The 14954-nt window shown below is 48.8% G+C and overlaps 1 protein-coding gene across 2 annotated transcripts in view; it reads left to right on the top strand.

The window, feature by feature from the left end:
- The first annotated feature begins 625 nt into the window (after window positions 1-625).
- The window catches only part of alpha-Man-IIb (alpha-Mannosidase class II b), a 63274-nt gene continuing 48945 nt past the window's right edge, over window positions 626-14954 (top strand). The window contains exon 1 of one of the 2 annotated variants that reach the window (XM_084598200.1): window positions 626-1369. In XM_084598200.1, coding sequence (XP_084454326.1) covers window positions 911-1369 — 459 coding nt within the window. In that variant the 5' untranslated portion in view covers window positions 626-910. Of the gene's footprint in view, window positions 1370-9627; window positions 9824-14954 lie in introns of those variants that run through there. The other variant, XM_084598201.1, reaches the window with a different exon arrangement.

Here is a 14954-nt window from a genome sequence, read left to right as displayed (position 1 = left end):
TTCAGCGCTCTTTCATACGCAAGTGAATGAATTTTAAACATCACCCCCCCCCCCCCCCCCCCCCTCACCTACCCCCATGTTATCGGTTATTAGCGTGGTATTTTGGTGAGAACATGTTAAATGCAACAAAAAGCAGGGTGTAGGAAGCGCACGAAATGCACTCATTCGCCGCGTACTGGCTCGCACCACTACGGACCGCTCTTCACCGGCCCCGGGCCTCGACGCTCTGACCTAGGGCACTGGATGGCGCGTCACCGGCACCTTCGCGGCCGGTGCGCGCCTCCGGTCGCGTCTTTGACCCAGAGTGGAAGAGCAGTACTCGCGAGTCCTTGTCATTCGCCTACTGCTCCACATCCACCTGCGGTCGTCTATTTCAAGAGCGCAGCCACAACCGCTGGGCGACGACGCGTTTCTGTGCCGTCGCAGAGAGAGAGAAGCGGCTAAGCTAGAGAAAGAAAACGAACGATAACGCGCGAAGTTCAGAGAGGCTGCCGCTCGCGAGCAGCCCATTTTCTCGTCGCGGAGCTGGCGGAGCATTGGAGCCCGCACTGCTGCCTGCGTTCTCGCTAGAGGACGCCAGGTTTGCCGCCCGCTCGCTTTTCGGCTCATCCCCTTTCTCCTCGCCTCCTTGTTTTCGGACCGCAGCGCCCCTGCAGCGGCGGTTCGATTTTTCGTCGTCTGCTATGTAGGCCTAACAAAGGCTACGGCCGATCGCCTCGCAGAGGCAGCAGTTCGCTTGCTCCCCTGCGCTCGCTCACCGTTGCGCCATGGCTAGCCTCGCGTTCTCGGCTCCGCTGGATACGTAGCTCCTAGTGCCGTCCGATGAGGCCTTTGCTAGGTTTGTGTTGCACCTGTGCGGGTATTATGTATTCATCTTTTCGATTAGCGCGTAACATCGCATAAGTGGTGCATGCCATCCTCGTTGCCACTGTCCCAGCTGAGTGGAGTGCCCAGCGTCATGAAGTGTACGAGCCGCAAGGCAAAGGTGCGTGCCCTCGTCGCGGCTTGCCTAGTCGTGTGTGCGGCGTTGGTCTTTTTCTACCAATACTCTAAGGATGCCGATGAGTTGAACGAGCTGCCTCGCAAGCGGATGGTGTATGGTGATCAGCACCGACTGGAGGATTCGGACAACACAGTGGACGACAAAGCGTCGTCCAAGTCGACGTTCGTATGGCCGTGGAGCAAAAAAGGCTCGCGGTCCGCTGCCGGCGACTGCCGTGCCCTCAAGATGCGACGTGATGTGGATATCTATACTCCCGATGTGTACCCGACGCTAAACTTCAAGCCGCAATCGAGAAGCTATTGGAACCAAACCTTCGAGAATCGGTACTACGAAACACGAAAGCAGTGGGCCAAGCTACCGCTCGAGGTGAGAAATCAAATCTCGCATTGCTTGTAACCTCTAGTGTGTGTTTGAAACCGGCATCACACCGCTGGCATCGCGCATCACGATCGAACAGTTGGGGGGCTTTCCCGCCCTGGGAACGTTATCGCCACGGACGGAGGATGCAGCTGCGTGCCAGCTCCGAGATAAAGTATGCGCGCCTCCGCGCTCGCATCGCCGCGGAGAGAGTGAATATAAATTTGCGTGAGAGAGCGTGATCAATATTATAGTCTAGCTAGCCAACGTGCACGCCAGCCTCGTTTCAGCTCGGTGTAAAATGACGCTGTTCGGGTCTGTAGTGCTGATTGATTTTGCACTTCGCCGAGTTTCTGCCGCCGTTGATACGAGGCGGCCACAGTACGACTTCAGCTTATCTTTTTTATTTTTTGTTTTTCACTTTGTATGCAATTCAAGTTTCGCTGTTTTATTGCAATATATTTTAGCATCTTAATCATAACTTCGAAATTGAGAGCTGAATATTTCGTCCTCCAAGGCCAACAGTTTTAAGTTTCCTCGATCTTCCAACCTAGAATTTCGTTCTGCCGACTCGTTTGGAGGGACAAAAAAAGCGGAACCTTGCTGTTTTGCAAGCCTGAACCATCTCCATGTGTTACGCGGACATTTTCTTTATGCAGTATGTGCGCAGACATTGTGCAAAAGCTTCTACGGTAAAACGGGCTGTAGGGATGTATGCTCTTTGAAGAAATATACCTACATTTCTGCTTCTAGCGGATCTCTTCAGAGCGCCAAACACGGGAATGCCATTAGCGAGCTCGGCGCACGACGTGTCTTTTACATTTTCGATCGCAGTCTACTATGCGCCTCTCGAGGGGTAGTTCGAAGCTATCATTTCCGGCGTGTGCTTTTCGCATGCACTAGCGGGCGGGCTTGTTTAATCAATGTAGCTGTGCCTGTACATTTTTGACCACTTCTCTACTGTGGATGTTTTAGACTGCAGCAGCTAATAGTTCCTTCCGCATATATATTCTGTTTAAGTTTTGCGCGGTCATGACAACGGAACAGCGCCGCATTTTTATTTTCGTTTTATGTGTGCATTTTTGGCATAGCTTGTTAAACTGATCTCCTTTTTGGTGCGATTACATTTTATTCAGAAGGGATGTGCATCAATCGATTAGGGTATAAACCAATATGTGCTCTGTATTATTCGCCGCAGTGATGCTTTAAACGCGATCGGGAACATTTAGCTCTCGCGAGCTCCAATTAGTCATCTAGCCAGCACAGACAGATTATGAGGCGATCGAGTTACAGATGAGGTCTTGTGTTTGATCCCCTCGATTGCTATGTCGCACTACTGCTGCGCTACCTTGGGCGCGTACATTCGGCGACTGTACCGGAACGTGCTAACGATTATTTCGTTGTGATCGTTATTTCGTTCTAGCCGTCTCTTACTGCGTATTTAAATGCGAACTAATATAACGTAAAAGTTTACTCTGTTTTCATTTTAGCGCGTAATAATTCGAGCAGGAGTGCTGGTGTGGCCTGTCCTAAACTGCATGTATGCCTCTCCAACGGCCACGTTCGGCGCCGCGAGCTTGAAGTGCGAGCTTTTTTGGCACTCGGCGCTGAAATTAATTTCGCTTTTATTCGTTGCCGTCGTTATAGTACCTAGACGATATTGTATTCTAGGCACTATTCGTCTCAGTCGTCGCGCATTTCCTTTCTAGTGTTCCTCAAGACTTGGTCGAGGTGTCCGCCGAGAAGTGAGAAAGTTGTCGCGCCTCTCAAAGGAAAAAAAAAAAAAAAAAACTAATTTCACTCGTTGTTTTCGCCATTATAACTATGATTCTACGAAATAAGTTCTCGGCCTGTGCTGCTGGGCCCGCCGCTGTAGCTCAGTGGTTAAGACGCTCGGCTACTGATCCGGAGCACCCGGGCTCGAACTGGACTGCGGCCGCTACATTTCGATGGAGGCGAAACGCAGATATGAGTCTGTTCACTGTCAGCTCCACGTTAAAGATCCCCAGGTAGCAATTTACTCCGAAGTCCTACGGCACCTCTTTTTTCCTCCTCTGTATTTCCCACATTCCTCCCTCCCTTACAGTGCTGTTCAGGTGTCCACGTGTGACAGATACTGCGCCTCTCTTTTCATAAATACCAATTTAAATTTATATTTTGGCTCCTGCAAGTCAGATGGAGGCTTTGACGCAGTCCCGATAAAGTTGTCTGATAATTAAAATAATAATAATCCGCTGCACTTGCGGCCCCGTCCCCCTTCGCTCTCAAATTGTCAAGCCTTCGTCTTCTCCAACGTCTTGCTTTAGCGTGTGCCTGGGTCGACAGCTGGAAATGAAGCTTTGTTGCGCTATATTCGGGAGGCGCAGCTGTGTCGTGCGTTGTTTTGCGCGTGACCTTTCTTCGTTTTTATAAAGCTGCAAGCGCATCTAAATTTCTTCCTCTCACTCTCTCTCTCTCTCTTTTCCTTAGGGCTCTGAAAAAAGTCCCTCATGGGCGCTTTCGTATAGAATCCATCTCTGGTATAGTGACTCACTTCCCGCGTGTTTGCAACTCGGTGATTCGCATACGGCTTGCAGAGAGGTTTCTTACTTTGCCACGTATACGTGTGTACAGGCGCCCATCGCGCGCTTATAAATGATACTCGGCTTTTATGGTCTTTCTTATAAAATCCGAGCATCATTTTGGCGTCAATATCAGTTTCATTTTCAACGAATTCAAATAATTTTCACTCAGAATCAAACCTTATTTCTTCACGATGCTTTAGCAAGTGGTTAAAATGGGGCTTGGCACGTACAGCTGCAAAGGGCGTACATCATGCGCTTGTTTACTTTTTTGTTGTTGTTGTTGTTGACACGTATGCTGTCTGTGACATTTCTCTCGCTGAAGTTGCTCAGTGCACTCGTAAAGAAATGCATAGTGTTGCAGATATATTTTTCTGCCGATGTGGAGAGACGCATTCGCGAGAATCGGCTCACGGAAATCGATTGGGACAGTGCATCACCGTTCGTGCCAGTTTGAACGTTTGCTATGTAGTATGTGCGGTTAATTAAAAAAAAAACAAGAAGACAGAAAAAAAAAAGGTTTTTGCCGCCCGCGGTTCTAAATGTCGAAAGCACCGGAACTGTGGCGGCGGAATGAAAGGGACAGCAAAGATGATAAAGGAAGAAATGAAAGAGGTGAGCGACAGGGAGAAAGTACAATATAGGCTAAATATAAAATAAAATACCCTGATACAATTATGCAGTTCCGCGAACGGCGCTGTCATAGTTTTGGCAGCCCAGCTTGCGCGCGAGGTTAATTCCGGAAGCGATTTGTGGTGAAAAAAAAATTCACCGCTGAGCCCGTGGTCAACTTGCGTTTCATCTGGGAGCTGGCACCCTCAATTTTATTGATGGTGCCAGTCAAACGTAGGGCGCGTGCCATGGCGAAAATGCAATTTTCGAAAGAAAAAAAAATCATTCAGCAAGTACAAAAATCAAACAAGGACAGTGAAGGAGGTCGAAGTTTGTGATAATAATAAATAAATTGGTTTACAGGAAAGAGAAGGTGCAGTATTTGTCGCACTTTTTCAGTACACAACTGGGTTAACAAAGCCCGGGTCCGTACCTATTTTCCTGACCTAACGAATGGTGCAAATGCCGGAACCGGAAATGGCTACTACTTGTGGTTTCGGCGTTTCCACTCAATATCAGGGAGATAGCGACATTTTTGATAACGACGGAAAACTTGGAATGCGGACCCTAAATCGTGCCTTAAGGGAAGGGAGGAAGGTCGGAATGACAGAAGAAAGAAAAGGATGCCCGAATGAAGGGCTGCGGAGTAATTTCGATCACCGGGGGATCTTTAACGCGCACTGACATCGCACCGGGTCACGTGGAATTACTTGAAGAATGGTGTGTCCGCCTATCCACGCGGCCACAGGCTACTGATGCGTGAGGAGAAACCCAATCGGTGACGAGCCGAGGGATTAAGAAGATATGTTGTCGATAATCTGAAGATTCTCGTCGTGAGCTTCTCACAGAGAGAGCTGAGACGACTCCATATAATTGGTACTCTAAATAAAACTTTGTCTGCGCTCTAACCATGCTATTCTGATTTATAAAGTTTTTCATTTGCTAACGTCTGCATCCTCGTTGTCATTCTTGGCGCCCAACGGCAATGAAGAAGAAACAAAGAGCCTATACTGGTTTTATCCCCTCAAAACAGGACCAACATATGAAGCACGGCGCTTTGCGCCACTTCGAGGTTGTGGTTGCGCAAGAAAACAAAGCGCTTCGCTACGGCGTGCGCTTCGAGACGCTTTTCAGTGTCACTACAAGCTTGAGAAAAAAAATAAATAAATAAACGTGCAGGGGAAATTAGTAACGTAATGTGCACTGCAGAGGACTGCACATAGGACACGCAAGCCGCACCAGCCCGTTCTCGTCAGCATATATTTGATGTGATTACATTTTGAATGAACTAATTGTGATTGACTAAGCGTGTGCAAGACTTAACCATTGAAGTCCACATAAGGCGACTTTTATCCCCTTGTGGGTGTAGTTCGGCTTCTGCTACTGTTGCTGCTGATGATGGTGACGATGACCTCGACTTGTCCCACGTTATTGCTGCCTCACCAAGGGCAGCACGTTGATAGTTTGCGCACGTTGGGGTGTTAACCACTGAGGCTGTCAATCGATACGTGTCGTGAAGCAGGAAGTTTTGCGTCAAGAGCCGCAAGGAAGAAAATAACTGTGCTCAGCAAACAACTTGAATAAATTATTGGTAACTATTTGCGTTATATCTGCTAACTGATCCTAGAAAGCTTATAACGAAACCAGTAAAGACATTCGAAATTAATTGTGCACTAAGGTCGACGTGCTTGCTATCGCCCTCGTGCTTCGTGCGTATAGAAACTCTATGCATTGGGGAACTACCCATTATAATTGCTGCTCGTGCCGACAGCAGCGGCAGATTTCCCTCTATTGTTATTCGCTGGAATCTCTGCAACCGTTGTGTGATTTTTGCGAGTGAAACTGTGTCAGCGAAGCCTTGCATAGCATTGAAACTTCGCGTACATGCAGGGCTGAACAACAAAATTGCGTCATTGTGTCGGAAGACCCTTGTCTGAAGGTTTGTTACCCTCTGCAACAGTGCTTCTGCGGGAGCGTTGTGTTATTCACAATTAAAAGCAGGCTTAGCTAACTAAATTGCACGCAGCACGCAGTTTGCACATTTGGACTGTGCTCCTCTAGTGGTGACATCATTAATTTCACAACACCTGCCGTGTTGGCTGGGTGCCAGAAGCACGGTGTATAACATAGCGTGTAACATACATCATTCGTGATACGCGTGCGCCTGGAAACTGAGTAATTTACATATTGATAAGCGGAAAACAAGCAAAAATATTTTGCTGTCACCCAAATGCATGCGGTAGCGCTTTTCGTAAGTGTGTGATGCTGGCCTCCCGCGGTCTTTCCGTTTAGAGGAGAGCACTGGCCATGGAAAATATCAGCTCCGAATGTCAGGGTCGCTAGAGCATCGATCGAGTCCTATGCAAATGGATGAGGCCAAGTTTGAGCAGGGCAGAGTACAGGTTACATTCCCGGATTCCCCCGGCGCGCTTCATGGCAGCAGTTTCAGGGTTCATTGGCCTTTGCGGTTGGAGGAAAGGGAGTTTTGTGAGCTTTTTTGAAATGAGGCCGCCGTGGCCGGTATGCGTCACGAGGTTGCAGGTTCGATTCCGGACGCGGCGGCCGCGTTTAATCCGCAGTCCTCCACAATGGCGAGTGAAAAGCAGCCGGCCAACGAAACTTAAATGGTTATTTGGCTATTACTGAATTTCTCCACTACCGGCTCACTCCAGTACTACGTTTTGCTAAACGTTTAGGGCAGAGGCGCTCGCGGAAGAGGGCTCTATTTCTAGAGGTGTGTATTTCCGGAATACAAAGGTGTCGCGGTTTCGGCGAGTGCGTGCGGATGGTGTGACACGCGCCCAGTGTGCTTGTGTTACATTGTTTCGACTTCGCCTCTGCCGGCAGACAGGGGGAAAGAGGCGGAGGGCAGACAAATGGGAGGCAGGCTGCGTCCGGGCTCGCGCTGGGACCGCAGCTTTCTATCCCACGCGCCACCCTCTCCTCTGTGTTCTTGCGTCCCGTCGGCCAGATTGGCAACACATGGAGGGTTGAGGGGGCCAGCTGCTTCAGCCCGCCGCCTGTCGCTCACTGGCTCGTCGAGCCGCTTGACACTTTTTCCCCACTGGCACGGTCCCGTTGTACACGCAGTCCCGGGACCCGCTGCTTCGTGCTTTTCGTGCGAAGAGTGCGCTGCCGTTGCGACAACCGCCATATGCATCTGCCACTTGTCGCTGTAGCGGGTCCCTTTCTTTTTCACTAGAATACTGGGGCGGAATGCGTCATTCGCGCGGCGTTTCGCAAGTTTGCTAACCCGGCTTCGCGAGGCGCTACATCCACAAACGTGGCTGCGGTGGTAAGCCGTGGCTGCGCCAGAAAGAGGGACATCCGGGGCATACATGGCAAAATTACTTTTGAAAAGGAATTAAATTACATTACTAATTACTTTGCTGAAATTTGCAGAAAAGTAATTAAATTACGTTACCATTACTTCTACCAAAAAGGAATGAAATTACAATTACTTTTACTGAGTAATTCAATTATTTTTAAATTACTTTCTAGTTTTCATTCATGCAAAAACTAAGTAAACCTAGTAAAAAAAAAAAACTACTTGTTCTCCAGACGCGAAGCACACACATTCTTTCGTCTTTCCGCCAAATTCCGTCCCAGAGAGCTATTCCTTCCCTCTTTCCTATAGCACTTGCCATTACAAAAACAAGACCAGAGCAAAAACCGGAACAGACCAGACGCACTTCAGTAAAAGTAATTTCGAAAGGAATTAATTACTTTTGCTGCGTAATTACTACCAAAAGTAATTCATTATATTACTAAATTACAAAACGAAAAACGTAATTACATTACAAATTACCAAAAAAGGTAATTGAATTACAGTAATTTCAATACTGTAATTCAATTACTGCCATGTCTGATCCGGGGTAATGTGGAAATGACACCGAACAGTTTGAACTACGAGCGTGTTAAACAAGCCGCGATGCGCGACACTTGTTGGCAGTATCTCCGCAACCAAATGTTGCACAAGTTCCTGGCACGGTTGTGCGACGTTTGCTGGTTTCGTCAAGCGTGTCCGGGGCTGCTCATGGGCGGTGAAGCATGTCATGTTGTTAAAATAAGGAAGCTTGCACTTGACCTTGTAAACTGGAATCTTCTTTAGAATAAGTGCGCATTCGTTTGAAATTTGATGGAACTTATTATGATGACTGGGGGGGGGGGGGGGGGGGCTATTCCGGGCTGAGTTTGGTTTGGTACTCAGTAGCACAGGGAATGGTGTTGGTGTTATGTGGGGTTTAACGTCCGGAAGCACCCATGGGAAACCTCGGTCTCGCACCATTGTTCTCCCGAGGGATTGCCAGTGGCATCATTATCAGCAGAAAGACTTCATTCTACGCTGACCTTGTACAGCTCACGGGCGTGTTTGCAGCACTCGGCCACTGACGTTCGGATGCCATATACCATCCATAATAACTGATGAGCCACCTCGATGGGCAGCAGAAGGAATTTCAGTGGCGGAGGTCACCTTGCTAAGGCCAGCCTCTTGCTTTCTCCATTCACAGCACCGTACTCTGACATAACTTTCGGTGACGTCTCGAGGAAATGTGCGGCAGTTGTCTCTATCGAGTCGCGGCCTGAGATTATCGGCGCCTAATCGATATATTCGAGGGATGAAAACAGGGAGGGAGGGAGAGAAACGAATGTAGGTACCGCTGCCCGCAAACTTCACCTTTATGCTTGAACCCACGGCAGTTGGACTGACGTTAGCGCCCTGTTGCGATGACCGCTCCATGCGGGACCATACTGTGTGTTGTGCTTTTGGATGCAGGACTCTAGCGGGCTCCCGCATGCAGGCCTACTAGCATGGTCTCGGTCCCAGCTGAGCAGCTGAGTTTGCGGGCGGCTGTGCTTCCGGTATTCATAGTCAATCACTGGAGCTTGGGAGTGTATTGTAGCTATTGCAGTTTTCAGACACGGTTGCGCTTTTGCGCGCGTTGCTCGAGTCGCTTTGGAAACTGCAGCTGCATCACGCATGCCTACTTTCTTTTCCCCTGCGCGATGGAAGGCTTGCTCGCAGCCCATCATCTTGCTTCCGCTGTTCGCGGTGGGCGTTTCCCGCCGCCAAGGCCCTTGAGGCGCTGACCTTCAGCAGCCTCCAACGAGCAGCAAACGAGCGAATCTCGGTCGCTGACTGGCTTGGTGCGCGCCGCTGTATGCGTTGCCAATATCGCCTACTGTGAACTCCCCGTCTCCGGATAACGACACCCTCCGAGCGCTTCTTGCCTGCCGCCATTGCTTACCAGGGACGCTGCTGTGCCGTTATGACAGGCGCCTGTGAAGTGTATGTATGTGAGTGTGTGTATTTAGATCGGGGTCCGCGGTCTTTTTGTGTTCTCAGACAATGCCTTGGACCTTAATCGAAAAATCGAACGAATTCGTTGTTACGTTTTTCGTGTTTTGAAGATTTATCTCCATATATACTAACTAGCTTAGCCCCTTGTCCTCTCACCCACCTTCTTTCGAGGCAGTAACTGCAGCCGCCTTGTCGTTGGTAACTCGTGGACGGAATCCACTGCACCTGCTGGAACTCGTCACCTGCTTCGCGAGTTGCTACGGTTTTAGTTATACGAACAGCACTTTATTCTGCTGGCAACATGCACGGGGGTCGCGGTTCGGTGCAATCGTGCGTGACAGTGAGAGCGGTGAAAGTGCCGAGGAATGGAGTACCCCGCTCAGCTCCCACGCTCGTGTGTATGCGCGCGTTGTTATTTGATCTGGACATTGAAGCGCGCTCACATATGCAAAAGGAGAAAAAAAAAAAAAAAAACTCATGGCGAGTGCCTGCAGAGGCCAAAGCCGCTGCCCGGTAGCCGCGCGTGGCACTGATCCAAGTTTCCCCACAATCGGCAGACGTGACCACTCGCGTATATACATATACTTGCGGGTATACTATACGCAACCAGTCCTTTGGGCTCGTTACAGATGAGAGGGCCGTATACATAGCTGCGGCTGTATACATACGATAACTGAAATGGAGTAGCTTTCGACTATACGTGGTGTGAATAACTATACGTATTTGTTATGCTCCTGGTTAAGCTAGCCGTTACTATGCATGTCGCGCACCGAGTTGTTATCTGTCGCGGTCGAGCTGGTTAACAACCACATATATACGTGTGCGAGACAGTGCTGCAATAAATTTCGCCGCAAAAGCACTCAAACGGACGCCGGAGCTAAGCAACGATTTTGGACCTTGTGTGCCTGACTATTGTGACGTCACAGTCCACGTGTCCTGCCGCGGGTAATTCAAACAGAGCTTTCGCACAGTATCGCCGCGGTCTAATCATGTTTAACCCCGAATAAATTTTAGTGCGAAAGCATGGCTTCACACGGTCTAACCCAATCAAGAATATTGTGGCTTGGATATGCCGGACTCGGACGAAAAAAAAAAAAAAAAGGCAGAGGATTAACCCTGCTAAACCTAAGTAACCAAAGCGAAAGCTGCAGCACGTTTCGCTCGACCCGCCTCTCTTCGACTCTGTGCGGCAGCCTCTCGGCGAGCTACGTCCACTGGGTGATCGGATTGGGCCTGTCGTCCTCGTAACCGCTGAGACAGTTCTCTAGGCGTCTCGCCCTGATCATCCGTGACGACTGCTGGCGGTAAATTGTCGATAGCTGTTGCGATCCGTTGGCACCAGCTAAGATCATTTAAATCGGCGTTTAAAGGTCCCTGGTTCTTTCCCCTGGTTTCGGCAACAACATATATGGCTGAATCAAGGAAGTACGCTGTCTTGTGAAAGCAGCTGCCCGAGCCCATACACGAGAGCGCTAGCTAGGGCCAAGGCGGCGCTAGCTTCTTATTTATTTTCAGCAGCTGCCGCCCGGTTTCTCCTGGGTTCGAGGTAAAACACGTGCATACGGCGAAGAAACTTCGGAGGGGAGTAGTAAAAACTTTCGCTCAAACAAAAAAAAAAAAAAAAAAAGAAAACTAGTTAGTGCGGAGCGGATTCGAATCCATAAAATTCTCATGAGAATATCGCCGCAGCCGAAGCAAATTGCAACACTCTTCTCGCGGCGTGCATTGCACGTCGTCACTTCCATCAACTTCCGTTTGTGCGCAAAAGCTTTTTCACGACCTCGGTTTAACTACTTTAAAACCGTACCATTCTTTTTTTCTTAGCAGACGCATTAAACTTTTGCTACAGAGACAGTATACAGACTTAATTCGACACGCCTGTATATCCAGGGAACGCGAGCGGCACGTTGCAGTGTGTGCTGGTGTCATTATAGAGTAGCGCATGGCTCGCAACAGCTCCTTATCGTCTTGATCGTCGTTTACTGTACTTGCCTCTCAAGAAGCTAAACCGTCCAGCGACAAATGTCGCCTTGCAAAGCTCACCGGAGATCTCGTTCAAGCGCTCTGTAGAAAGATGTGCACAGAAGATGCATGCTCGCCGTGCAAGGGCTATGCTAATCGCGGTTATAAACGTCTGCTCGTAAACTCAAGTGTTTGTCCAACGCCCTCGAGTCGTAGACGAGACGCAGTTTTTTTCCTTGATTTTTCCTCATGTCCTCGCATGCTGAGGCTTACGGTTACGTATACGTACTGCTCTGCTCCGCACATTCGCAGGCTGATCGTGGCATTTAGTCCGCTTTCAGTTGTCTGATCTGCTACTGTTCGTGCATGTATTCCACCTGCACGCGAAATGACATGTTATTTCTATGCTTGAATTGGCATTTTTGAGTTTTATGAGAGTCAGTCGACATTAAAAAGCAGCGACATAGGCTGTAATTAACTTCATTTTTGCGAAAACCATGTAGCTTCAGCATTTTTCGCGAAGCACATTGAATTCGCAAAAACTAAAGGTCAAAATGTCTAACTTAAGTACTTTGTTCTTCCGGCCTTGGTTATGTATTTTATACGTATCGACAGACGTGAAATTCGCATTCATCCGTTCCACTCGGAGGCACACTGCGCCGTTAGGTTTCAGAGTACACTTCAGTGAAGCCATGCTGCTGGTGGCTTCTTCAGGCTTGGTTCTCTCACCCAGTTTTGCGTCGTTTTGAGTGTTTTATGCACTCGGCATACTGAAGCCTGTAAGTGTTAATTTCATGCAAGACGGGAGAAATAAGAAAAGAGAGAATGCCACTACGTAATATATTCGAAAATAGCGCCTTTGGACGTATTCGCGAAAGAGCTAGCGAAAAATAAGTCCTTACGACATATCGCCCTGTGGTCGTACGGAGGGAATGATGGTGTGCAGTCAGCGTGCGTCGCCAATGGGGATGGGGTTCGGGTTAGTCTGGCCACGTTTGTTAAACAAGCGACCGGGTTTTCTTTTTTTTTTTTTTTTTCGGGGCTAGGAGGGCGAGCAGTAAAAGGTGTTCGTGCTGCTGCTTTCACCATTCTTTTAAAATATTTCCGAAATGCGAGTCAGGGGTGCGCGAGCAAGCCCATGTTAGGCGATCTGCACGATACGAGCAGCGTAGACCCTCCAAAAAGGAAAGGACCTGAAAAGAAAAATACATATGCAGACGCCAGCGCTTTGTTCTCTTTTTTTATTTTCTCTCGCTCTTTTTGGCAGCCGGTAACGATGCCCTCACTGAGGGACTTATTTGGGGGAATGTTGCTGAAAAAAGGAGCACGTGTTGAATAACCGTCGCGTGTCCTGAAACCTATAAAAAGCACCCGCCTGTAGTTTTATTTTTTCTAAAGAAACCGAACCGGCAGAAGGTGAGAGAGCGAATTGGGTGGCAACTGGCTTGACGCTTCGAGCCCCGCGCTGTTCCGCTTACCTGTTATTATTTTTTTTTTTCCTGGGTGCAAACTGCCTCTCTCTTTCGCGGTCGGGTACGCGTGTCGGCATCTCTTGTAGACAGACACATCTCCGACCCGTCCCTTGGCCTCCTTTCAACGTCGGCCTCGTCCTTTTCAGTTTTCTATATTCCTCGCGTTCAGCTCACTCACGTTCGCCGCTGCGTGTCACTTTTCGCCTGTTTTTGTTGAAACATGCGCGTATGCGTGCTCTTTGCGGTGGCACACTTTTGAAGCGTGTCGGGGGAACGACACCAACGCAGTATGAGCAGCTCAAAATGGGGAGGCGCGGTCGTTTCCGCTTATGGCCGACTCGCAGCTGTGACACCGTTGCGCAGATTTTTTGCCGCATGCCTTTCCTCTCAGTGCGCTCGTCGGCTTTATGTTCTGCCACGTCATATATCGCTTGACAGCTGGTTTCCACGTTTATGCATTTTTGCCCCTCGTAGCTTCAGACGATCAGTGCGATTAGTGTGGAAGAGTATGCGTTAGCATTTTTGCCCCTCGTAGCTTCAGACGATCAGTGCGATTAGTGTGGAAGAGTATGCGTTAGCATTTTTGCCGCTCGTAGCTTCAGACGATCAGTGCGATTAGTGTGGAAGAGTATGCGTTAGCATTTTTGCCCCTCGTAGCTTCAGACGATCAGTGCGATTAGTGTGGAAGAGTATGCGTTAGCATTTTTTGCCCCTCGTAGCTTCAGACGATCAGTGCGATTAGTGTGGAAGAGTATGCATTAGCATTTTTGCCCCTCGTAGCTTCAGACGATCAATGCGATTAGTGTGCAAGAGTATGCGTTGGCATTTTTGCCCCTCGTAGCTTCAGACGATCAGTGCGATTAGTGTGCAAGAGTATGCGTTAGCATTTTTGCCCCTCGTAGCTTCAGACGATCAGTGCGATTAGTGTGCAAGAGTATGCGTTGGCATTTTTGCCCCTCGTAGCTTCAGACGATTAGTGTGGAAGAGTATGCGTTAGCATTTTTTGCCCCTCGTAGCTTCAGACGATCAATGCGATTAGTGTGCAAGAGTATGCGTTGGCATTTTTGCCCCTCGTAGCTTCAGACGATCAGTGCGATTAGTGTGGAAGAGTATGCATTAGCATTTTTGCCCCTCGTAGCTTCAGACGATCAATGCGATTAGTGTGCAAGAGTATGCGTTGGCATTTTTGCCCCTCGTAGCTTCAGACGATCAGTGCGATTAGTGTGCAAGAGTATGCGTTAGCATTTTTGCCCCTCGTAGCTTCAGACGATCAGTGCGATTAGTGTGGAAGAGTATGCGTTAGCATTTTTGCCCCTCGTAGCTTCAGACGATCAGTGGGATTAGTGTGGAAGAGTATGCGTTAGCATTTTTTGCCCCTCGTAGCTTCAGACGATCAATGCGATTAGTGTGCAAGAGTATGCGTTGGCATTTTTGCCCCTCGTAGCTTCAGACGATCAGTGCGATTAGTGTGGAAGAGTATGCGTTAGCATTTTTTGCCCCTCGTAGCTTCAGACGATCAATGCGATTAGTGTGCAAGAGTATGCGTTGGCATTTTCGCCCCTCGTAGCTTCAGACGATCAGTGCGATTAGTGTGGAAGAGTATGCGTTAGCATTTTTTGCCTCTCGTAGCTTCAGACGATCAATGCGATTAGTGTGCAAGAGTATGCGTTGGCATTTTCGCCCCT

The sequence above is a fragment of the Amblyomma maculatum genome, chromosome 3, assembly GCF_055883805.1.
Source record: "Amblyomma maculatum isolate TAMU_Amacu chromosome 3, ASM5588380v1, whole genome shotgun sequence".
Taxonomy (NCBI): domain Eukaryota; kingdom Metazoa; phylum Arthropoda; class Arachnida; order Ixodida; family Ixodidae; genus Amblyomma; species Amblyomma maculatum.
The sequence above is the reverse complement of the archived record's forward strand: the minus strand, read 5'-3'. Positions and strand labels throughout refer to the sequence as shown.